The sequence below is a fragment of the Lynx canadensis genome, chromosome F1 (assembly GCF_007474595.2).
Source record: "Lynx canadensis isolate LIC74 chromosome F1, mLynCan4.pri.v2, whole genome shotgun sequence".
Taxonomy (NCBI): Eukaryota; Metazoa; Chordata; class Mammalia; order Carnivora; family Felidae; genus Lynx; species Lynx canadensis.
In genome coordinates, this window is record NC_044319.2 from 18,415,424 (window position 1) to 18,441,810 (window position 26,387).

The 26,387-nt window shown below is 45.9% G+C and overlaps 1 protein-coding gene across 1 annotated transcript in view; it reads left to right on the plus strand.

The window, feature by feature from the left end:
- Window positions 1-23,292, plus strand: part of LOC115505544 (pappalysin-2) — a 145,149-nt gene extending 121,857 nt beyond the window's left edge. The window contains exons 18-19 of the mRNA XM_032591707.1: window positions 20,955-21,053; window positions 22,725-23,292. Of these exons, the coding sequence (XP_032447598.1) occupies window positions 20,955-21,053; window positions 22,725-22,799 (174 nt within the window). The 3' untranslated portion in view covers window positions 22,800-23,292. The remainder of the gene's footprint in view (window positions 1-20,954; window positions 21,054-22,724) is intronic.
- The last annotated feature ends 3,095 nt before the right edge of the window (window positions 23,293-26,387 follow it).

The following is a 26,387-nucleotide window of genomic DNA, read 5'->3' on the forward strand; positions in this document are numbered from 1 at the left end:
ATCCAAGTCACTGGTGCTTGGGTGGTTAGTGAGTGCCATTAACCTCTGTAAAGAAAAAGAAGTAGGCTTGTAGGAGGGGATGATGGGCTTGGGCTTTAGACGGGGTGAGTTTAGTGGAATTGGGAATAGAAGTTCAAAAACACAGTCTCAGTTGGTGACTTAGGTTGAGAAAAGAGGAAAGGAAGGATGATGATTGAAGGTGGCAAATGGATGAGGTCATGCAAGGCATTTGAATGGGGACAAGAAAGAAAAAGACCTGGCAGGTGATAATAAGGAAGAACAGAGGAAGTGAAGCTAGTCAAGGAGATAGGAAGAGAATGATTGGAAAAGTAGAAGGAAATGAAGGAGAGAGTGGTCTCAGAAACACTGTGAAAGAAGAGAGACTTCCGGAGAAGGAGATGGTGAACAGTGTTAACTGCTACAGAGTAGACAACAAGTTGAGTATTGACATGAGACCACTAAGTTTGTGATTTAAGCGCTCACTGAAATCCCTGGCACAAAGGTAGCAGTGGGGCGGGGAAGAGGGCAAATGGGTTGAGAAACAGATAAGAAAGTTGGTGCAGCAAATAAAAATTATTGTTTCCAAAAGTTGGCCAGTAGAAGAAGTGCCATGGGCTGTCATTTAAGTGGAAAACAGTGTCCATGGAAAGACCTTTGATGTGGACGAGACTTGAATATATTTATTGGCCGTGGGTAATAATCTGGTTGACGGACTGGAGACCCAAGGTCTCCAAGAGAGGATAGAAGGGATTACAAATGCTCTGAGTCAGGTGAGAAGGCAGTAACAATGACTAAAGACAAAGTTTGTAGAGTAGCAGGTGGAATTCTAGAATCCAGGGATTCCATATACAACGGCTTCTCATTTCTCTGTGCGAACTTTCCCATCTCAGCCGATGCCAACTGCATACTTCCAGTTGCCTAGGACAGAACCCTCGGTGCTATCTTAATTCCTCTCTTTCTCTCACCCTCCACATCCAATGCATCAGGGAATCCCAGTAGCTACTAAAATGTATCCACAGTTCATCCACTTTTCACTGTTCCAACTGCTGCCACCCTGGTTTGAGCTGTCATCATCTGCTGCCTGCATTGGGGCAACAGCCTCTTGGCTGGTCACATGACCACCGCGTGGTCCCTTCCCAGCTCAGCAGCCAAAGGATGCTGTCAACATGTACGTGAAAGCTACGCAGGACTCTGCTAAACCCTTCTAACCATGCTCCTTTCGCTCAGAGTGAAAGCCAGTGGCTTACGACGGCTCACACAACCCCCCAGATGTTCCCCCTCTGACCATTGGGTTGAAAATTACAGCTATCCTGACTCCCTCATTCTCACCCATCCCCCAACACAGAGCAGTCCTGCTTCCCTTACATTGTCCTGTTTCTTATAAGACTTTCTAATTTATGAAATAATGACTTATTTGTTATCTTTAATGTCTATTTTCCCCCACTGGGATTTGAGCTTCACAGGGCAGAACTTTTTATTTATTTTATTCACTGTTGTATCTCGTGCGTAATAAAGTGGTAAGGTGTCTGGAGCATGGTAAATGCTCAATAAATACCTTCTGTACGGATGAATGAGGTAGAAAGTTACAGGCAGCCACACATGTGGGAGAGGACTAGCAGTGGCTTAACAACCTTGAGTAACTTGATTACTTAGGGGAAAAGGACAATTTTGCTAACTCGGGAAGAGTAATAAGGTTGCCAGGAGACCCTGAGTTTTTGATTCCTTTAAGTGTCCTTTCTACTGAATGCTTTTTGGTGTTAAGTCTACAGTCGGCATGGCCCCGGCCTGGGACTTTGGGGATGGATGAAATCTGGTTTCCCAGGATCCCTTCAGCTCTTTGAAGGCTGTTTGTGCGCTGCAGAGAGAAAACTTGGCTCCTCCTCTTACCTTTCCTTGGTTGTGTGACCTCCATCAGAGCCATTTAACTCATACGGGAAAACAGTATCTTCCTTGGTTGGCTTGCAAAGTTCTTTTGGCTCTCAAACGAGATGCTGTTTTTGAAAGCATTTGTAGACACTACATGCCACACGTGAGTAGGGGATTATCATCGCTGTCATCATCCCTGTGTGAGAAGCAAGGCCAGGCCGAGGCATGGCGACGCTGCAGGGGACACATGCCTCACGTAGTGCCAGAGCTCCGGAGCGAGGGATCTGAATGTCTGCGGGCAGGTGTGCACGTAACGTAGCAGCAAAGAACGGACAAAGGAGAAGTGCAACCTCTGCTGCTCTCCTTTAGACTCAGTCTGATCCCTTTCAGGAATCAGGTCTACAATTTTGAGCTAAATTTTGTGTCTCTTTGGCTCCACCTTTCCGAGCGTAGGCACCCAAAGTGGACACCAGAGCCTTGTGTAAGGGGCTGACAGCAGCCCCAGCTGGAGGCTTGCCAGCAGCGTGCCAGCTCCAGCCCAGCATCTTAGGGACCCTTCCTCCTTCAGAGGATGACCACTGTCCCTGGAGGATGCAACCCCTCCACCTTCTTTCTCCTGCGTTTCGTTGAAGAGAGTAACAGGGGTAAGAGAGAAAACGAGTCTTCAAATGCTTAACCAAACTGGAAAAAAGGGCAAAACAAACATGCACCTACTTTGAAAACAGACTTATTACCTCTTTCTCGTCTCAGCACCCCTAGCCCAGCGAGCCCAGTGAGACTTTTCCCCCCGTAGAGTCTCCATAGCCTCTTCAGCCTTATACATTGTTTTCCTTCCTATTTAAGCTCAGTAATGAGAGCTTGGCAGGAGAAAAATTCAAATGGGTCAGGAGGCCCTTGTGGCTTTTCTTGGGCTTGTTTTCCACAGCCCATTCTAGCCTGCAACATACTTCACAAGAATGAGTTGGCTGGAGATCTAACCCACGGTAAGAGGCCACCACCGAGGGCAGCATCGCAGACCCAGTGAGACTGGAGCCACGAGCAGACTTCCTGAAGCACACAGCCTGGGTGTTTCCTTACACACGCACATGCACACACACGTGCACACACCGGGGATCCTCATCGAGAACAGATGTCGCTCTCCTCTGTGCCAGCCACGTGTCCGGCATGGCATTTTCTTCTGTGAAGCTCCTGGCAACTGTGTGCGTCCTTTCTTCTCCCCTCTCTCCACTTTCTACCTCCTTCTCCTACCCCCTACATCCACTGCATGTACACATTCTCTCCTGATTCATACTGGGCCAGCCTCATATTTTTGTTGTTGTTATTGTTATTGCAAACATTGGATGCTTCCAAAGCTGGGGAAAAAAATAAAAAGAAAAGAAAAGAGAAAAAGAGAAAGAAACCACAGCAACCCCCAAAGAAAACATGTTCTAACCCAGGAATGTACACTACTTCATGCATGGGAAGCATCTTCCCACCTCTCCAAGCTTAGCTACAGAATCTAGGGCTCCAAATTCCAACACACGAAAAAACAAATTCATCCAGCTTTTCTGTGTGAGCCTCATGCCATTTCCCAATCTAAAAGCTTGCTGCTCCCCCCAATGGCTGGGATTTGCAGAAGAGTCGTAACCTCCTTTCCCGACTTATACCCTGGTCACTAAGCTACGACCACTGCTTCATACCCATTTATTCATTTCCTCCCTTAAAATATTTCTGAGTGTCCAGTTTGTGCTGAGTTACAAAAGTGATTAAGTTAACTTCCTAACCCAGTCTGTGCAATAGAGGTGAGCAATCGGTTGCTACCCCATGAGTATAGCAACACAGAGATACGTTCAAAGTCACGTGGGGACACCGAGAATAAAGCAAATAGCTTGTCCCAGTCACGCAGAGATCTTCTTAGAAGGGTAACCTTTTGAAGGATAAACAGAAGCATGTGGAAAGGCAAAGCTGTGAAAGGGAGTGGTGCAATGCAGTCATCAAATTTGTCCGTAATAATGCTGTATAACAAATAATCAAGCACCAGGGCCTTTTAATAACAAGATGTATTTCTCACTCGTGCATCTGCAGGGTGACTGAACTCGTTCTGCTTTAGGTTGTGCGTTGGGTCCGGATATGCTCCACATGTCTGTCACTCGAGGTTTCAGGGTCAGCAGCTACTACTCAGGTTCTGTTAACTCTTGGTGGATAGCGTGGGCACAAAAGGACCAGCAGAGGCATGCCAGCACATTCAAAACCTCTGGTCAAACGTAGCGTGTGTGACACGCACTCACATTCCATTGGTCAAGACAAGCCCCATGGCTAGGTCCAGAATTAGTAGGAAGGAGAATCAGACTCTGTTGATAGAGAAGTCATGACAAAGGAAGAGAGTGGAAGGAACAGTGGACATGTAATGTCATCTGCCAGTCAATCAAACATTTGTTGCATTTAAACTCATTCTACTCGATCCCAAGACACTCCAAAAGTCTTCCCCAATCATAGCATCAGGCTTGAAATCTAGACGATCGTGATTTACTATCAGGTTACAATGTGCTTCTCTTAATCTAGAGCCTGGTGTTCAAGTTCTCTACCTTACACACACCTGATGAACAAAGTGGGGCAGAGAAAAGACACCTACTTACTGTCATTTACTATGACCCCTTTCAGGGAGAATAATGAGAGGCACGTAACAGTTACCGGCCTACGACAATTCTGAAATCCCTCTGAGACAAGTTGTAAAAAACCCCTACTCTTAGAATAGGGAGTATCTTGTTCAGTAGCATTTGATTACTCCTTGGGTATAACTCCCAGGGAGTTCTTCATGGCTTTTGGCTCTGCTGGCTTGGGAGTCCTTCATTTTCCATCATCCTCTTAGGCCACAAAAAGTTGCTTTGGAGAACATCCCTCCACTGGAAGCTAAGTGGTTCTCTCTGCCTGCTTTGTTGTCGTAGACTATGGGGGACCCAAAAATCTTTTCATGTTCTCCAACTATAAGTCTCTTTTAATCCAAGCTGATGGTACTTTTGGCAATTCAACTCACAGACTTTATTGGTTTTGTATACATTTAATTTTAGTTAAATCCATATACCAACAGCTATCCTCACAAGTCTTTTCCAGATGTGTCTCTCTCTGTAGATTTAATTAAAGGTATTCTAAGCTTAAGAGGCTTCTCTGGGACAAAGGCCTTCGTCTCTTTTCTAGGAGGCATTTTTTTAAGATGCGAGGATCCCCCAAGTGCCACGTTAGTCCAGTTAAAAGCCTCAACAAAGGGTGTTAAAGATCCACCCCTTGATTTGGTCTTTGTCTGAGATTAAGTCTTAAATCTCTAAAGGTGTAAATATTTAAAGCACCCATTCATCTCTTCTGTCTTATTCCTCTGTTCTCTCAAAATGTGGCCTCCATGGTTGCCTCCAAAGGGACGGAAAAGACACAAGAGGGGCCGGTAACTCTTGAGTCCCTTGGAACAGAATTAATACATCATTTCCGCTTGCCTTTCTATTTCCCAGTACGTGGTCACATGGCCTCAAGCCCGCCTCAAGAGGGTCAGGGAAACACAGGGGACTATACAGATATCAGGTGAACATTGAACATCTCTGTCACAGAGAAAACATGATAGGACGTATACTTTAGGAAGAAAGTCATGATGACAAAAACTTTTGACCATGGAAGTCAGAACCTTATCACCTCTAACCTGAGCTAATGTAATAGTCTCTCACTGAACTGAGAAAGTAGAAAGAAAAGGGGCTGAATATAGAACTATTTCTGTAGTAGAATGGTAAGCGTTTGGATGTTGGATGTGAATACAAGAGAGGAGTTGAAGATGAACTTAATTTGCTTGGAAGGGGGGTGCATGATTATTCTGTGGGCTCACCTCTCACACTGATAATCTCAGTTTACTCTGAAGAAAGCTCAACTTAACAGTTTCCCAACATATAATGCTTGAACATCTACCACGGGGAGTAAAGAAAAACTTGGTTCCTGCCTGTGTGGTTGGAGGTATATGCTATTTGTGTTTTTGTTGGTGTAGCTATTTTGAACATCCAGTTAAACCAGCTTCTAGAGGGCAGGGGGCATGTTTAATTCCTCTGTGTTTATATCCACCCCTATCCCCCCCCCCCCCCCACACACACACACACTGTAGTTTATTATTAAACATACCATAAATAGTCAACAAATATTCACATGTGGTTAAGTAATGCTCATTTAATTCTCTTCTTTGGCGTATATTATTTAGTGAATTCTTTATGCATTGAATGTGGACTGGTGGGGTGCAGAACTGGAATTAGTATTTTGTTTTTTAATTAGACAAACCAAGTAGTAAGTTGAATATGCATTATCCAGATGTGAAAGATCCTGAACAAATAGAGGTGAAAGCCATGTCCCCAATGTCCTCTCCCTTGTGTTCTGGCTTGAAAGTTTAAAATGCTTAAGTTTAATTTTCACCTCTAGTGCTCATTCCCCAAGTGACCTTGGGGCATGGCCCTTTGTCTCATTTTCCCCATCAGTGGAATATGGATAATCATATTAATCTGTCTCACCAGGCGATGTGAGGACTAATTAAAAATGAGATTAGATTCAACTGAAGTCTTTCTAATGTGAGAAATATTAAACTTGGTGGTGCATGTCTGCTATGCCGTCAGGTTCCTGGGAATGGTCTCTGGCCTTGGAACCACTTATGACCCCAGTGACACGGCAGCTGAGTCACAAGTACCTGGAGCCTGCCCAGCTTGTTGGCCATACTCACCTGTCCTGTGTCTATGCCCCTTGTGCCCAGCCCGATGGCCAGACCCATCCAGGTTGCCCAGTAACTGAATAGCAGAACCCAGTGATCTTTTAACTTCTTTGGGCTCCCTCTTGAGAGCCGCTTCCTGCCTGTCCTCTCTTACCTTGTTTTCGTGCTCCCTTTTTCTCAGACAGGATCTCTGAAAATCCTTTGTGTTGACAGATCAGGAAAAATAGCTAAATTAATAAATTCACTAACTAAGGCATGCATGTTGGTCTGCTTGGGCTGCTGTGGTCAAAGACCACAGACTGAGGGACTTAAACACCAGACATTTATTTCTTACAGTTCTGGAGGGCTGGGAAGTCCCAGATCAAGGTGCTGGCTCATTCAGTTTCCTGGTGAGGGTTGTCTTTCTGGTGTGCCGATGGCTGCCTTCTTGCTATGTCTTCACAAGGTAGAGAGAGAGAGAGAGAGAGAGAGAGAGAGAGAGAGGAGGAGCTGGTATGTCTTCTTTAAGAACATTGATCCCGTCATGATATCATCTAAACCTAATGACCTGTTAGAGCCTCACCTCCAGATACCATCATATTGTGAGTTGGGGCTTCAACATATGCATTTTGGAGGAACACACTTCAGTCCCTAACAGCACCACTCATGCTCACTTCACCTGAGTAGAAGACGTTCCGACACATAGAACGAAGTTTCCCAGTTTTCTTTAACAGGTGGCTGCCTGCACTGTATAACTTTAAGGATGCTGTACATACTTTTATTTCTCCCTCAAATATTTATCTCCCACATCTGACTTACGAAGTCTCAAAGTTTCCAAAGTTAAAGTCATTTTCTCCTCAATAATTTCTATTTTATCTGGTTGCAGATACATATTTATCATTGGCTCCTTAACATGTCAGCTGCTTTCCGGAGAGGTAGGAGACTATGCAGACATGGTATAGTCCCTATGGTAGGGATGGACACCTTGGGCAAGGGGGTTTTCAGAGCGAGCAGGGCCCAGCGTGGATGTGGAGATGGTGGGGGAAAAAGAGACCAGGGACTAAAGACAGACTTTGACACAGCCTTGCTGCTGTACCTCAACTACAACAGAACATAAGAGAGAGGATTAGTATCAGCTAACTTGGCTTCTGTATTTTTCCTGCCTTACGGCCATATTATGCATAGTTTTTCTATTCCTATACTTGGGCAAAGTAAATGTAAGATCCCTGGGATTACAGGTCGTGATTAAGAGAGAGGAGAATGAGGGGCGCCTGGGTGGCGCAGTCGGTTAAGCGTCCGACTTCAGCCAGGTCACGATCTCGCGGTCCGTGAGTTCGAGCCCCGCGTCGGGCTCTGGGCTGATGGCTCAGAGCCTGGAGCCTGCTTCCGATTCTGTGTCTCCCTCTCTCTCTGCCCCTCCCCCATTCATGCTCTGTCTTTCTCTGTCTCAAAAATAAATAAACGTTAAAACACAAAAAAAAAAATTAAAAAAAAAAAAAAAAAGAGAGAGGAGAATGACCCACCAGGTTATCCCGTAGCCGCCTCTGGGAGGGCTACCGTCCACCTTCACAGACAGGGAACCATCAATACTCAGAATATCCAGGCTTATTGCACTCGGGAAACAGACAAGAAGTAGCTCCTGGTTGCATGGTATATTTAATAACATTACTGAGTGTTTATTATATAGCAGGTGCATACTAAGGAATTATTACCCTTATTATCATTCCTATTTTCCTGATGAGGGAACTGAGGGGCTGAGAATTCAGGTCCCTTTGCAAAGCTCCAGAGGTAGCAAATGTGGGGTAAATACACAAACCCAGGCAGTCTGTTTCCAGAGTCCTTGTTCTTAACTGGTAGGAAGATTGAAAACAAACAACACATGAATTAGGAATGTAGGGCTTGTAGAATACTCAATGAAGAGATGAGCACAGGGTGCTGGCCACCTGTTGGGACAGCTCCCCAGGCTTTGCAAGCTTTAAGCTGAAGAAGGGGTGTTGTGCCAGTGAATCCTGCTGAATGAGGACCAGAGAGCAGGGAGATGAGAGTAGGGACCTATTTGAAACACATGCAGCCGATCAGTGGAAGAGTGAAAAAGATACACGGACAAGCATCCCCTAGATAAAGGGGACGTAAACCAGGCACTTACACACAGAATAGGTTCCATATGGGTGACAGGGAGGCTCCGTGCATCCACCAATTAACGGAGGACAGAGCAGCGGATTGATGAGTGGGATGGCGTGACAGGTTGAGCTTAAGAACCACAGTAATCAGCCACACAAATTGAGCTGTTTGTAGACACAGGAACTTAGACTAGGGCTAAAAGAGACAAGACTATTGGCAAGAAAATATTCTAGACTAAATATGACACCTCCCTCCTGCTGTTCCTCAACTCAGCCGGACCTGGGTTTTACAGGGGTGACAAAACAGGCCTAAGTTGTGGAGAAAGCCTGGCAGTAATCGGGCAGGAGAGAAAACTGGCCGGGACCCTCTAGGTCTGTGTTTATATGGGAAAAGATATGGAGACCTTATCACTGTGAGCTAGGACAGGGTTTGCTGTTTGCTTAGACTCTGTTTCTTAAGACTGAGTCCTTAGATTTAGTAAGGATTCTTTCTAGCTTTTTTTTAATGAGCAAATTAAAAAAAAAATTTTTTTAATGTTTATTTTTGAGAGACAGAGACAGAGCATGAGCAGGGGAGGGGCAGAGAGAGAGGGAGACAGAATCTGAAGCAGGCTCTGAGCCGTCTGTATACAGCCTGACGTGGGGCTCGAATTCACAGACTACAAGATTCTGACCTGAGCCGAAGTCGGATGCTAAACTGACTGAGCCACCCAGGCGCCCCATAATGAACAAATTTTTTGAGAAACATTTAGCATGGTTTGAAAGTCAAAATGTCACAAAAAAACTTCCATCTGCATTTGGTCTCCTACCCAAATATGGCCATTTCCTTTGCAGTACCTCTCCTGTCTGTCTGTTTGTTTGTTTGTTTTGTTTTCTGTTCCATGTTACAACCAGCCAGTTCTGTTTTCTTCAGTTCATATTTGTTTGAGGTGAACTTCTACCTGCTCTGAATCTGATCCCTTCTTTCCGGAACATTTCCCACACTGTCCCCAGATCCAGTCTTTGAAACATAACTTTTATCCTGTTCTTCTGCTCAAAACAAAACACAAAGACAAAACAAAGCAAAACTTCCAGTGGTCTCTATTGTCTTCACGCTAAGGAGCAGCTAGATTCCTCAGAATGGAGATTTTGACCTAGTTCCTAATGTGGGCCATTAATACTTGAGGCAGAAAACCACAGATACATCGCTTTCTTTTTCATCTGAAATCTTGGCTTATCTTTGCCCTCCTGCTGTGATCTTTCTCCCCACTTCTCTGCCAAATCCCATCCATACTCAAAGATGAAATCTAATCCTATATACTCCATAAAGCTTTTCTGAAATGTCGCAGACCCTTTCCTATTCTGAGCCTTCTAGCTCTTATTGGTGCTATTAGTTACTTTGGGAATTAATCCTCCATTGGCCCATGATTTCTTTCCTATTTTCTCAGACACTGTTCAGATCCTTCCTTATTCAGTGCTGATGACACCAAAGCTGCTTTAAGGCAGACTTTGTCATACACAGAACATACCGTGTTCCTTGTACCTAGAAGAAGACACACTAATTATGTATCGATTTAAATATCCCAAGAATTCAGCAACTAGCCTCACGCCTGGCTCATAGTATATGTTTTGAACTTAAATAGCCTACCTGATCCGTTTTTCGTGGATTTCTATAGCATTGACTTTTCCTCAGAGAGTGGCTTTGCATGCTCATAGGTGTGGTGAGAGATTGGACCAGGTTTGCTACTGAGAAGTGGAGTGTGACGTATCATTATGATTTGGTGACAATACTGGTGGCAGGACGGATATGTCAGGATGATTATAGCACGAGCCTGGCCATCGGACAGTGGCTGTACGTCTTTTCTTCACACAGGTTCCTTAATGGCTCAAGTCCTTGGTGTTTTAATTGGCAAAATGGGCATGATAATACATACCTACCTCACTGAGTGATGGTGAGGGCTCGGTAAGATCATGCATAGCATCCACATAGCACAGTGCCATGTCACAGAAAATGCCATATGTAAGATAAAAATTGCATCTGGCTTCTATATGATGGCTTGTAGTTTGTAAAAATATTTTTGCCTTTAGGTACATTCCTTATACCAAGGAACTTACAGAGAAATTGTATACGTCTCTCTGTGTATGTATATATATAATAAAAACACATATCTTAATGTTATATATCCATAATATACATGTTATATATTATTACAACACATGTATCTTCTATATGAATATTGTATATATCATACGTACCATATTTATGTGTACGTGTGTATATATGTGTCTGTTATATCTGTGTGTTTTCTGTGTATATGACGTGTACGTAATAATGTATATATATACATAATATATGAAAGAAAGTGAGAATGAGAGAGAAAACAAGTCCTGCGAGTTAGACCCCACGAGTACTTGTGAACACTCAAAACAACGTAGCTTTAGATTTACTCCAAAGTGCTCCATGTTTGGGAAGAGCTGGGCGTGGTATCAGAATGGCAAAAGGTTCTGTCACCTGCTTTGATTCCTTTAAATAGCTCTTTCCACCCCAGGAGTGTCTGCTTTCTCCCCGAAATTTCTCCCAGTGTGCTCGGTTGCTGAGGAGAGAGTGAGAAAAAGAGAGACTAGGAGAGAGGGAGGGAGGGAGGGAGGAGGGAAGGAATGAGGGAGAATGGGGAAAGAAAAAAAAAATACGATGCTCAGCAAACAGCAGGAGGGCCAAGAAAAATATTTAATCCAAACAATGAATATTGTCGTTTCCTCCCACAGTCTGCATTCCCAGTCATCTCGCACAGGCAGGCCTGGGGAGCCAAGAAATGCCGAGCTGCCTGGCATGGGTGTGCGTGTGGCGGGGCGCCGGGGGGCGAGCACGCGTGGCGGGCTGCGGTAGAACATTTCCATCGCCAGCCCAGGCCGGCCTCAACCTCCCATGAACTGCAGGCCGGCCAAGGAGTCAGAAGACGGGGACAGAGGGAAGTAGAGGCTCGCGGTCAGAGTGGGACCCCGGCAGTCTGCCCTGGGGTCTTCTTCCCGGTGCCTTTCCAGCCCTTTCTGCCAGCTGTTTCCTCCTCCTTCCTCCTCCTCCACCTCCCAGAGCGATGTGAGCCCTTGAGCAGAGCAAGGCTGCCGACGGTGTCCCTCACGGGGGGTGCGGTCCCGGCACAACAGCTGTCGGAGAGCCAAGAGAGGAGGGGCTGTGTGAGTGACTGCCAGCAGTGGTGACACGGGCAGGGCAGGTCCCGTCCCACCTGCTCAGCACGGTGGCTGCCATGGCCTGAATTTCTGCTCCCAGGTTCGTTCTTCTGGATCTTTAAGTTTGGTTCCGTAAGGGTCTATCGTCCGTGAACCTGTACCTGGAAGCTCATGGTGAGCCATTCTCAGGTGACGTGTCAGGGAGCGTAATTGATGGCGAGAATGGACACCTGGGGTGGTCGGGACCAACAGAGGAAAGGCACCTTACCTTGGAGGAAGGGCAGGAGGAGTGGAAAGCAGAAAAATATTCTGCCTTCTTAGGTTAGAAAGTGTCTTCTGGAGGGGATCCATGAGTCTTGCGTTAAGAACCCCGTGTGCTGTGTTGGGCACTGAGCTGCTGTGGGGGTCTACCGCGAATGGAAGTGTCCCTGCCCCCGGGGGCCTTACCGAGTCCCAACCTCTTGTGTTCAAAGTCTCTATCGTTGACCTTGAAACACGTAGGCTGGCTCCGATTAGCAGGAGGGGAGACAGGAAATTCCCCCGGACAGTTGCCGATGCGTCCCTCTTTTAGAGAAGAAAGTCAAATGCCGTGCAAGCGAGACCGTGGCAGGAGACCTTGCAGGCCACCTCTGCCGTCACCACCTCGCCCAGCCCCCGTCCAAACAAGAAAACAAAATCACGACAATCAGCGGGCCTACCGGTCTGGCAGCGGAGAGGCGAGTGAGGTCTGATGGTGCGTCATTACTGGTTCTCGCCGGGAGCCCAAGCAGACGTTGCTACATCAGGACTCGGGAGAACTGCCGTGGTTGCCACCAGACAGCCTCTTGAGAGGCGTTGCGGTGTGGTTCGAGAAGCAGGGAGGGCAACAGCATAGGGTTGGGAGTCATTGGCATAAAATCTGGACCAGCCGACTGCTGGGGAAGAGCTGCGGCCGGGCCAAGGGCGAGCGTGGAGGACGGGAGTCAGAAGAGAGGTTTGGGGGGGCCTTTGTGGACATGGAGGCCAGCTGTGGCCCGGCAGCGACCTTGCGCGTGATTGTGGAGACGTGACCGAGGAATAAGGACGGTGGCCCGGTCTCATGCAGTTTGGTCGAAAGCAGCTGGAGGTCAGGGCCGGAGGCACAGGGCTTCTTAGCCTGGGTGAGGCCTCCCAGGACACACTCCCATCAGTAGCAGTGGCTCACTACTGTGGCATTTCTCCACAGAGGGGCAGGCCACAAACGTTAGGAGGGCCGTCTCATTTGGTTTTTGAGCCCCCAAGACAGCATGATAAGGGCCCATGGGAGAATGTTCTCTTCTGTCTCTATCTCTTGGGAAATAGAGCCCTAATTTCGAGCCAACGTTCTTCTGGCACAGATGAATGCAGACTCGACCCGAGTGCCTCGTCTTCACCATCTGGGGCTCTTACCCCCACCCCTACCCCTGCCTGGGGGTGGCTGACAAGCACCCGGCTCTGTCGGGCCCAGAGGCAGGCCAGCGGGGAAGCGGGCTGGCATACGTGTGTAAGTGAGGTCGAAGAGTCTGCCGTACCGGGTCTTTCTTTGCAGTGAAATGAAAGGGGCTGCTAGGAGGTTGTTTTTGGCCGGAAAGTCAGTCACAGAGCGTCTTCTCACTTTCCTGTTTTCCTGTGGTGCACGTCAGGGAAGAGGTGTCTGTGGTGGTTTGGGGTTTTTCAGAGGCTAAGACACTCAAGTCACCACCATGGTTTTGAGGAGAGCCTTGCTTTCCAGAAGCCAGTCAGGCCTCTCCCACTCTGTTTTTATAATTTCCAGACCCATTTCCCTTGTCACCTGACTCCTTCATGACTCAGATGGTGCGTTTGTGGTGAAAGTGAATGGGGCAGGAGGCGTGGGGATGAGAACGTCCATGGCTTTGACTCTGAAGTATTGCTGGTAGAATCTCAAAGCTTTTCTGACCAGGGTCTCTGTGGCGGGAACTCAGACACCAACCCACGGCAGTAAAAGCAATGGTAGTATTCCTGCCCCCTTCATAAAACTAGGATTCCTTGAGGACTTACTGTATACCAGGTACGGGGCTAAGTATTTCACCTCCATTGGCTCATTTACTCCTTACAACAGTCTATGAGGGAGGTGTTATTCTCACTCGCAAATGAGGATAATGCCACTTAAAGAAGTCCGGTAATTTGCTCACATCTACAAGGTGGTGAGGAGCAGAGCTGGGATCCGGGCACAGGTTTATCTAACACTGCTCTTTATCACTGCACTCTACAGCCTTATCATTTTCCAGAGCAGAAGGTGTTAAGCCCCATGTACCTTGAAGGAGATGAAAATCTTACAAGTCACTTGACGTTATTTTGTTTTCCTTCTTTCCTATTTGCTTTCTTTCTTTCCACTTCAACTCATCCCCACTATTTCTCTCGGAAGAATATGGGTTCTGCACCATTTGATTATTTCTGTTCCAAGACTGTGCTTTGGTCGTGGTGTCGCACATAGATAAACTCGTCGTAATCGGGTGTCTCTTTTGGACCCTACAAAGTGGCACGTTTGCTTTTCCTCTTTTTGCGAGTCTGGGGTATTGCACAGGCCGAGGTTTGAAGCACTATACAGAAGTCGTGTGAGCTTGCCCAGACCAGTAAAGCACAGTGGACCATAGGACTGCACCCCAACTCCTGATGTTACTCAGGGCCACCAAATGGGGTGCTTCCCTCTGCCCATCCAGCAGAATGCGTGTCTCCATTGCCTTTCTTTCAATTACATCTTGCTCATCTATTATTTGTGGAGCAGACCTTTGGCGTTCGAGGAAGTACCATTTGCAGTTTCAACTGCTACCCTGTAACTCAGCAGGTCCTTAATACCTTAGCGATCGGTGACTCTGCCGAGGCTGGGATTTGCATCGTCTGGTCTTCAGGGCTGGTGGGCACGAACCAGTCTCCCAGTTCCAAGTGAGCCAGGGTACCTTGTACGGCATCGCCGTATGATTGTGTCATTCCATATCGGTCCTCACAAACCCAGTCTTCTTATTAAAATACTAACAGCGTCGCTTACGAGTTCACCACCTTGCAAGGGCCCGGGACTTGGGCGCCTACCCCCAATCAGCTGTTAAAACCTAACCACTTGATGACAGATATTTGCAAACATTCCTAAGACAGCCATGCTTTCACTCCCGCCTTTCTGCTCTGGTTTTTCAGCTTCTTATTTGTTTTTGGCCCCCTGGTAATTTCTCTTCCTTTCTTCTTATCCCAGCTCTGGAGTTGAGAGGATATTGTTAAATTTTATCCAACATTTTTAGATGGATTATAGAAGGAGAACTTTTAGATGGTGTATTCCACTGTCTCTTTCCACTCTTAAATAAGTATATACCAATGCTCTGTACCTAGTAGGAGAAGAATAATGAAAAGGACAGATCTGGTCACAAAGTATGCTAAGGAAATGAAGTTAGCCACCCCCATATTTATTCATTAAAAATATGTTTTTAATGTTTATTTTTTGAGAGAGACAGAGAGCAAGCGGGGGAGGGGCAGAGAGAGAGAGGGAGACACAGAGTCCGAAGCAGGCTTCAGCCTCCCAGTGGTCAGCACAGTGCCCGACACGGGGCTCGAACCCACAAACCGTGAGATCATGGTCTGAGCTGGAGTCGGACACTTAACCGACTGAGCCACCCACGCGCCCCATATTCATTCCTTGAGAACCTCCTGTGGCACCAGACACTGAACTAGCTGCTGGTGAAGATGGTTACACTCTGAGTGAGTCCTCGATAGTCCATTCAGAGTGTCGAGTCTTAAATAATGCAAATATGGCTAAAATATACCATAGTAACGCACAGCTAGGGAGAGTTCTCTGGGTCCAGGGAGCCAGAGGAGATTTTCCAGAGGAGGCTGCATGTAAGAAACTCTTCCTGCAGAATCCATCTCAGGGTATCTATTCTAATTTTACATTTTCCAAGAAGACTGTGGCAAACCCACAAATGTGAGATCATTGGCACCCTCCCACCCCAAGGGGTGAACGCTGGAGGAGGGGAACAGCTCCGTTTCCTCTTTCCGTCAGATGACTGCAATGAGCAGAAAAATATCTGGCTTTAGCATTCTGGGACCCAGAAATAAATGTTTCTGGGTTGCAGACATCTGCTGATGGGATGGGAGCAGAGTTACTGCTTCCTCCTGGGCAAATCAGCCTCTAGGGAAATATGCACTGACCAAGCCCCGAGGCCAGAAGCAGTGATCGCGCCTGGTCGCTTATTGGGGACATATTTCGACCTGCAGCTGGGAAAATAAGAAGGGAAGTTGTTGGGGTTCAGGGGAATTGAGATGATATATATAAACAGTCCTTTTTTGTTTCTGTATTGGATTGTTGGGTTCACTTCGTTGTTAATGCTGTACCTAAGCCATTTCTTATAGAGGTGCCAAAGGAATTAAATTACCCAGCATTCCCCATAAATTAAAAGATCGATGATTTCATCAGATAGCGGTAGCATGGTATAGTAGAGAGAACATCAGATCAAGGATCCGGAGATTTCCTCCTCATTCGCAGAATTGCCACCCACTAGCCTGACAAACAAGACATTTCTTTTTTTTTTTAAGCATCCATTTTATCATTTGTAATATAAGAGTTTTGTACTAAACAGTCTTCAAGGCTCCATCCAACCATAGAATTTCATGTATCTGTGATCCTTTCAAAGAAAAACAAAAAGCAAGTAGTGTTCTGGTCACCAAGGCTCCTTGAGGGGCCTCAAAGGCCTCACAGGTTTTGCCTGTGAAATTCGAAGAGTGGCCTTGCAGTGAAGCCCAGGGAGTATGGACACAGCAGGCAGATCTTTGGGATGAAAGAAGAATCAGAATCAGGCCGGAGAATCGGGCCAAGCACTCACTGGAAAGCCAGAGAAAAAGAGAAAATTAGCACACGTTCTTGTACGTATTCACAAGAGGCTTTATCTACCGCCAGGACTGTGTCCAGCACGGCAACATAGTGTCCCTGGCGAGGGGCTTCTTTGGGGCCTGAGGCAGCCTCATCAATATGAAGAAACGGATGTGGGTCTGATTTGTCCTTCACATACCTAGAGGGTTTTGGTGGGAAATGGTGTAGGAGAAAGAAAACGGTGTTAAGCATTAGGCATAAATGGTATTAGCAGCTTCTCCTGGTCTGAAACCCTCCTCAAGATGGTAAATCAGGGGGTGCCTGGCTGGCTGAGTCGGTTAAGTATCCAACTCTTGGTTTCAGCTTGGGTCACGATCTCATGGTTCATGAGTTCGAGCCCCACATCGGGCTCTGTGCTGACAACACGGAGCCCTCTCTCTCTCTGCCCCTCCCCTGCTTGTGCTCTCTCTCTCTCAAAATAAATAAGTACGTATTTTTTTTAAAAGATGGCAAATCAGGATTTTGTCTCATGCCTTACCTCTAGGGATATGGTCACTTGTGGCTGAGATCCCAGCCTGTAGGTTAGCAGAGCAGAACATCTAAAGTTCAATGCTAACCTTTCTAAAACATCACTATGGTCATGAGTTCTGCTGCAAGCTATAGAAGAAAAATGCTCTTAATGTCATTCAAGTAATAGAGGTATTATCAGCCAGTCAGTTGATGTTCATGGAACCATTCCTGAGGGCGGGCTCTGTGATAGGCAGTCTGAGACCACCTGTCTCTCTATTTTCACCCTCTTTTTTCCCTTACACAGTTCCCTCAGGCATCCCCTCCGAATCATCCAGTCCTAACCTCTCCTCCACAGGGGCTAGATGTAGCAGAGCCAGCCCCTGAAAGTTCTTATAGATCCCCACCACCAAAATCTGGATTCGGTACTTTTCTCTCCTGTCCACACCCCTATGCCACACTCATCATCATAAGCTATGCTTGTTTGCAGTGGGTTCTCTCCAGGGTCGCAACCATGTTTTATTTATCTTTGTATCCCCTTAACAATGCCTGGCACATAGAGGTAAGGAATAAAGGATGTTGAATGAATGGATGAATGACTAGATAGGGCCACCATCCCCATGCCTAGTTTTCCAGAACAACCTTAATCAGAAAATAATACAACATAAAGAATGTAGATGACATAATATAAAGAAGAAGTTATCTTTACTTTTGAGAAGTTTCCAAAGTTGTACAGTTTCCATAGTCACATGGTCATAGAGACTGATAGCCCTTCCTCCTTTTATTTCGTCATTCACACACAGCCATTTATATGGCCGCCTCATCTGACCAGAGCAACAGCTAGCTAACCATAGATAACATCAAGCTCCTGGATCATAAAAAGAACAACCACGCCTCTGTCTCAGATCTAGGTACTTACTTCAGGTATAATTCTAAGAAGCTTGACTTATGAAGAGTGTGTGTGTGTGTGTGTGTGTGTGTGTGTGTGTGTGTGTGTGTTGGAGGGGGCTCATCTAGTGAAGGGACAAGTGTCCCCATACAGAAAGCCTTCCCATAAATGGAAATGAAAAATGTTCATGCGGATGAATTTGTGTTCTATCCAAGTTATTAAAAGGCATGATAAGAGGAATTTTATAGTTTTTTTTTCTTTTGCCAAAATGGTTAAAATGAAAATGAAAAAGTGTCTCCTGAAGAAATAGTCTTCAGGTATTTGAAAAATCCACTTAATGTGAAGCACTTTGTTTTCTGATGTTACAGGATAAATGAGGTGTAGGTATGGGTAGTGACGATTCACCTATGGACATGTTGTGCAGAGAAACCAAGCCTTGTGCCCTTCCTTGGGGAAAGTTTCCTGTGGCAAGTCTGACACCTTTCCGTTATTGAGATTTTGATCTAATCTATATGCAGTCTTCAGATGCTTTAAAAACTTTGAATCAATTAGTCATTTTTCCCTTCCTGATTTTTCCATTGTAACTTTGGACTCAAGCTGTCAAGCTTCCCAGGCACATGTTGCCATTGGAGACTCTGTTTGTTTAGGGTGGAGCAGTTGTTTTTGGCAGGTTGGGGGAGGAATAATTAATTCTAATAGGTATATAGTGAATTAAATACTTGGGTCTTTCCAACCTTTCCTCCGATTTTCTGCTCCTTTTAATAAATTCCCTTTTCTTCCCTGATGACCCTTTGAGAGCAGCAAAGAAGCAGTTTCTAGAAATCATGTTCAGGCTATAGCAGTGGACATCCATCAGGAGGTAGAGAAGGTCACCTAGACCATTTCTACTCTTTTCACCCTGTCTTCCCTAGTGTTCCTAAGATAAGAAGCCATCCTTGGGGAAGACTTTGGAAAGGAAGATCTCCCTGGATCCTTTATTAATTCATTCTTATGTTTAAGTTGTTCTTACGAAAAGGAAGCTCTCCCTTTAATCCTCCATACCGAAGACCATACTTTATACGTAAAAAAAAAAAAAAGTATTTTGGGTGCTCTTTGGATTTTTATAGACAATAAGATGAAAAATAAAGGAGGAACAGATTAAGTTTTGCCAATGAGTCAGTCAGGGTTGGGAAAAAAAGTAACAGATGCGGTGTTAGATGAGGAAAATACACTCCCAACACTTGAAAAAGAAAAAGAAAACTCTGGGGGAATCTCAGTAGATGTATCTGATCCTCCTGGGAGGACCCAAGAGCATTTAGAGACGTTAAGGATGCAGCTGGCTGTACGTTGACTCCTTTTATAGGGCTGCAGTTGTAGACCCAAGTCCTGATTGTATAGTTATCCCAAGTTCTGCAGAGCCAGAGTGACTGGTTCTAGTGTTAAAGACAAACGCTCACCTCAAAACCTTTGTCTCTATCCCAGTGAGGCCCGTGTTGAAAACAGAATTCATTTTGACTTCCTGCTCTCAACCGACGTTGCTGGACAGCTGTGCAACAGCTGTTGAGTTCCACGCCACAAGTAGCAACTTTTCAGTGATTGGCAAACTGGTATACATCTGGAATGATGTTCAAATGACCTCAGGACCCCATAGAATAAATCAAAACATTGAAGTAATAATTTGGATGAGCTCCTTCTGATGTAATTCAATTGCTGAAAATCATTTAATGGCCTTTTTTTTTTTTTTTCCCAGTTTAGTGATCTGTCTCATCAAAGCCCAGTGAAATAGGGAACAGTCCGTCTATTTGACATTTAAGGAGGGTTGGGGGAGAGAAAGTGATTTAAACATGTAAACTGGAAGGCGACCTAAGAACTCAAAAGTCTACTGACTGTCTTGTGGTACAAAGAGTTTGACCACAAGATGTTTCCTGAGGCTTTGCAATTGGGCATCCACTCAGGATGGGAAGCAGCCAATGCGATTGAGTAGGTGGGCTGGCTGGCATGCCCTCCAGGATGCTGTGGGACACTGTTTTTCTCCAGGAGGAGTTCTAGGGAAACGGCGCATTGGGCTTCTGAGCTTTTATTTTAACCGCTTATTGCTGTTCTTATCATACATTCCCTTTTGGGGAGAAACACTCCATTAACTCTGGTTTGGCCTGGGCCCGTTTCCCATTTTGGTTTCTGTTCACTTGTAGCAGTAACAGGAATGAATGGAAACACTTCAGCTCTCTCTGCTCTGTGTCTAGCTGCTGTGCTTTAGGTAGCTGTACATGTGGGACGACTCATGTTCTAGCGCTAGTGTCCCAAGCCCCAGGACCCCTGCATTCTGGACAGACATCATTTGGGTATTCACAGCACCTCAGGACCACCAGGCTCTTTAAACACAAGTGGCAGCAAAGGGGTGGTAGTTATGGTTCTTAATCTGGGAGAAGGAACAGAAAGTCAAGATGCGTGACTTCTAATCCAAAGCCGGCTTGACCCTAACTATCCAAATCAGGGCAGTTTTTGTCATCTCTGTGCATCTCCGTTTCCTCACTGATCAAATGGGAATTCTAAAGCCAACCTGGCCAGCGGCACAGGCTTTTCCACAGAGTTAGAATGTGTGAGAATGTTCCGTAACCTACTTGACACAAAGGCCTGTGACTACATGAGGGTGAAAAAGCTGACCAAGGAGTTTAGATGAACCATTCTGGATCCTAGAGCTGGTGAGAAGCAGAGTTGTTGAGAGTAAAATTTAACAGACCCTTGGGTCTAATGGTCTTGGGACTTTTCAGCTTCTTGAGAACGTTGGGTCAGTTTGTATCCTGTCCTTTGGGTGCTCTCCCATAATATCCCTGGAGTTCCACGGACTATGGTGGGGTGAGGATGGGTGGGAGAGCTGGGCAAAGGCCAGCAAAGCTGTTCTTAGACGCTGACCTCTCATGTCTTCACCAGCCTTTCCAAGCCGATGGGTGGTGCGATACCATCAACAACCGGGCCTACTGCCACTATGATGGGGGAGACTGCTGCTCTTCTACTCTGTCCTCCAAGAAGGTACGTGAACCCGCCTGCGGGTAACAGGCTGGGCAGGGGCTCCAGGAATCAGCGCAGGGGCTTTGGCTGGTTCTCCTTCCTTGTGTACCATAATTGGTGCTTGTTCAACACTCAAGAAGGAATGATCGTGAGAAAACATTGAAGCTTCTATGGTGGCAGGATGAAGGGCAGTGATTTTAGGTGAGGTTGTTAGAAAACGCTAATTCTTTAAGGAGCACCTTCAAAAAACCTATGGCTTTGCTACTCAAAGACTCACATCTGCTTATAATTGTCTGGGATACACTTCTGTTGGCAGGGAATCATGGCCTCTACCCCCCTGGAGAGGCAAGACCACCAATGAAGTGATATCCAGTTGCTAGTAGTTTAATTAATTTAATTAAGTTGGTTTGTAATTAATAAACTGTAATTACATTGATAATCCTGTATAGCGCAGTATAACCATATCTCAAATGTATGTTGAGTGGCCACCACAGGCTGCTTGCAGGACTCCCCAGACCGATCCTGAGCAGGAGTCTTTTTCTCGGTTTCTCTTTTATCCCTGTTTCTCTTCGGTGAACCTGGACTAGCATACGATACGTCCATCTATTTTTTACCTCACTTGATTTTCCATGCCCAAAGGTTAGAATCCTTGCCACTTTTTACATCAGGTCTCCCAAGATGCCCCGTTTTCTCAGAAGCTAGTTAACATACACTCAAAAAGTGTGTTGGTGGCAATGCAAGCCGGTAGAGAGGAACTTGTGCTGGATTATTTTGGCATGGAGCGGAGACAATTACATAGCAGGGAGGCAGTCCAGCCACAGTGGGTAGAGAGATGCGTTGTCTCACCGAGCCAAAGTATATCCTGGGTTCAAGATGGGCAGGCTCTCGTGCTCATGAAGACAGCAAAGATTGGGGCGCCTGGGTGGCTCAGTCGGCTGAGCGTCCGGCTTCGGCTCAGGTCATGATCTCACGGTTCGTGGGTTCGAGCCCCGCGTCGTGCTCTGTGCTGACAGCTCGGAGCCTGGAGCCTGCTTCGGATTCTGTGTCTCCCTCTCTCTCTGCTCCTCCCCTGCTCATGCTCTGTCTCTCTCTCTCTCTCCTTCAAAAATAAATAAAAACATTAAAAAAAATTTTGTTAAAAAGACAGCAAAGATGATCTTATGGCTCCAAGAATACTAAGAAGTAGGAGTCATAGAACTAGGCTGTAGAGCCTTAGTTTTCTGGATGGTAGTGTGACCTTAAGTTATCCAACCTCTCTTGGCCTTCCGTGTAAAAAGAAAATGCCAACATTCATCTTACCTACTCACAGGGATTTTGTGAAGAGAGCAATAGAAACAAAAACATTAACAAAAGGTTTTGACATTAGTTTTAATATTAGAAGCAGTAGTAACAGGTGGTGTAGGTGCCGGGAAATGTGTGTTTTATATCCATCATTTTATTTAAGTCACACTAACACCCCTGGAGTGGTTACTGTTGTCCTTCCACACACATAAAAGTGAAGCGAGGAAGATTTGCCTTGCCCAAAGAGACATGATGTGTAAGTGAAAGAACTGAGTGTTAATTTCACTTCTGTGATATTAACAGTAATCCCACACTTCCCCTGGGACCACGTGAGAAAAGCAAAAGCCGGTTGAAAAGTATGGCGCTTGGCACGAAAGTGGGTTATTTCAACTTCTCTTTGATTTCCACTAGGTCATTCCATTTGCTGCTGACTGTGACCTGGATGAATGCACCTGCCGGGACCCCAAGGCTGAAGAAAATCAGTAACTGTGGGATCAAGCCCCTCCTTCTACTGCCCTGGAGGCAGTAAGAAAGAGAGGCCTCCACAAAAGGGCACAAAAGGTGAACAGAGAAGAAAGGTCACGAAATGAAGGAAGGAGGAAGAGCATGAGGATCTCATAGAATGCAGGAGGATGTTTCTAGGTGCCGACTATTGCATCAAGAAGCCCAAGTAGGGAAGAATCATGGGCAAAAGTTTCTTCAAAGGGGCAGTTGATTAAAAGTGGAAGGAGAAATATGATAGATATACACGGACCCTCATCCCCCATTTATATTCTATTCAACCCCATCCCCGCCTCTTGCCCTGCTCCCCACTCTGCACCCTGCCAACTATTCAGCCCCACCCAACTTGCAAACCAATACCAAAATACTAGAAGAGAAGTTGCCAGGGACACTCTGTAACACCCGTTTTGAATGGATTGCCATCTTTCAGGGCTCTTCTGCTCTAAACTGGCTCCCTTTCTTTTGTGTAGTCTCCCTTAGTAATGATGAGGTTAGTTATTAATTCTTTATAAGTATTTAAACATAATTATATAAATATATTATATATATTATATTTTTTGCTGTCTACTAAGCTAAAAAGTATACATTGTTCCACACATGCTGCTGTGAAGTTCACATCCAAAATGAATACTGAGGATTTGAAGACAGAAAGACAAGTTCCTCTGCCATTGTTCTATTGATGAGAATTGGCACGGTGAAAGGGAAGTGGAGAAGGAGAGAGAGAGAAATTAGGTGGCGTTCTTGATACATGTCAGCTAATTTACCTTTTCAGGAGCAGGAAGCTGGACCCCATTTGAGGAGGTGGAGGACGGGGACGATAACATTAAGAGATGGCAAGTTGGGTGGGAGTGCCCATTAGCACTAGGCCCAGAAGAACCAGAGTGTGGTTCTTGTGTATCTATCCAAAAAGACTGTATTCACTACTTTTCACTTCTCAGAACTCTTGTTTGGAGTTGACGAGACCCAGGATTCTCTACACTTTCAAGTGTGGCTCTTACTAGTCAGTCAACAAATTTGTACGAGGGCTGGGATTGCCAGGATTACAGGAACTCACACATTCCTCGTGCTCGGCCTGTGGTCTCACTTCTTCTAAGTCCCCAAGCCTGGCCATCATTCACAGACACATGACCAATTGTTGATGTTCTGGAGGAAAAAAAAATGTCACGGACATGACATGGGGGAAAGTGGGAGGAGGTGGAAGAACGGGCAGAAATGGAGGAGCCTAGGGAGGCCGTAGTGGTGGGAGAGGCCATGGGAAAATCACGGCCTCGGGCAGGAGGGTGAAACAAGTCAGAGATTCAGCCTTGTTCCAAGTCTCCAAAACAGATCAGAGGGGAATCCGTCAAGCAATGCGGAATCTGAGGTAAATTCTATTCGAGTGCAACGTATCAGATCTGCGACCTAGAGCTTTTCATTTGAGCAAGCTTTGGAAACACGTGGAGCAAGGGTGACACTCTGTGGGAAAAGAGAAGAATTTCAACTATTTAGGGTCCATTTTGTTGCCATTATCCTCTCTTGTTCAATAGATGGACTGTAGGTAAAATGACCACCGTGTTAACCTGCCTGCATTCACGTCCCAGGCTTACTCTTCTTGCTCATGGTGTATTGCAGTTGTTTTTGGTAACAATTTCTGGATTAGGCCTTTGGGGAAAGAGCGTTAACTTCTTGCTCAACACTTCAGTTTGTCATCTCAAGAAGGGCTGGGAGTCTTGCTTCCCTCAAAGCTACTTCTCCAATGGAAGCAAATAACAGGCCAAATTAGCGTGCAACCTTGGTCTCTGAATCATCTGCTCCTTGGCTCTGACCACAAGTCCTCCACTTTTCCCACCAACACTGGAGCAACGGCTTTGCAAATAGGAAGAGGAAATGTTACTTACCGCTATCTTGAGCCAGACTTCACGTGGGAAGGAAAATATTCTGGAATGGGAAAAAAAAAATTTATCTCCAGGGATATAAAATGAGGGTGGCATCATCACTGGGGAAAGGAAAGAGCAGATTGCCCATCCAAAAAGCCCTTGTCCTCTATGTTTTTAGCCCCAATGGAACCCTAGGCACCTACCGTTCATTGGATTCATATTTAGTACCCCAAGAAGAGAATAAATATTTCTGGGATTGTAGTAGGCTTCGATATGGAAAGGACAATGAAAAAGTTTAGATCCTCCATTTTTTACAAAGTCGTACAATTGTTTTCTTGGGGAGAATATCCAAATTCTTGGAAGTGCATCAAGCTTTGTGTCAGCGAATGCTGCTTTGAGATTGAGGCAACAGAATAGGTATGTTGGGCATTGCCCAGCTCAGGAAGGCTACAGCCCCCCACGAGGATGTGAGCCTGCGGTTCACGCCAGTGTGGGTCTGTGCTCAGTCTCTCCACAGGGGGGAACAGTGAGCACACTTCTCTGTCATACTTCATTTACAAATCTTTTATTCTCCACTGGCGACATCTGCAATGCACCACCGCCCTGGGAAGGTGAGAGGGCAGTTCCTGTGGTGTCTGGAAAGCCCTTCTGGCTAAAGGCTGCCCGGCGCTACTCAGCGATGGCCATTCAGAGATGGCAGGCTCTTCCAGCCCTTGTCCCTGGACCCTAATGTGTTGAGCCCTCATGTCACTAATAAAGTGGAAGGACTGAGCCACCGTGGTCATAGAACTCCGGGAGATACCAACTCACACTCCATGTGGTGGTCTGCACTTGGCTGCTCTCACCCAACCACGGGGTAACGGAGGACCTCTCCCAAAGGCCCTTCTATGTTCCAAAGTCACTTCTCTGCTTCTTTTTTTCCTAGTAACTAGGGGCTCTGGTGTCAAGGTTGCCCAGGACTAGGCTGACTCTGGTGGTTCGTGTGACAGTCTCCAACCAGAGAGATGAGAGGACAGAGTGAAGACAGATGGGCAGCTGGCAAAACTGTACATGAAAGGGAAGAGTTATCTTGATTGTCTCCTTTGCTTCCCTCCATCACAAGGCATTGCACTTGGCATTTGCTCTATACTCTGTGAGATCACTATTGAGTGCGTTAGTTAGCACCCCAAGGGGATGGCTTGTTTGGGAACACAATGAAAGGAGCTGATCTACTGTATTGTAATGTAAAACAGCTACAGCCAGTTATTTTGTAAGATTATAAGATGTTCATTAAAAAATCAGCACAGAAAATGTGAAGTGTCTTTGGTGTCTTATTCTTTGTTCAAATCAACCACCATTTCCAAATCGCTTCCCATTCGCTTGGGCCAGTCCAGACGTCGTCATCAGTTAATTGATGGATTCCTTTTGGTCACTTAAGAGTGATTTATTAAGTAAGCGGCACATGTAGACAAAATAAACATGAAATTTTATGAGAGGAGAGGACGCGTACCAAAGCAGAGCGCACAGTAGTGATGTCAAGTGTCTCGTGGGTTGTAGAAACAAAGGCTGACATTTATGGGTCAGAGGAAGTAGGCACCACTCCTGGATGCCAAAGATGCATAGCGCTTGAAGGATGGTCTGAGGAGGAGGCATACAAGCTTGGTAGACAGAAATGGGAAAGAGGAAGAGGATAGTGCAAGCAAAGTGAAGAACAGGGCTGAAGAGAGGAGGTAGGTTT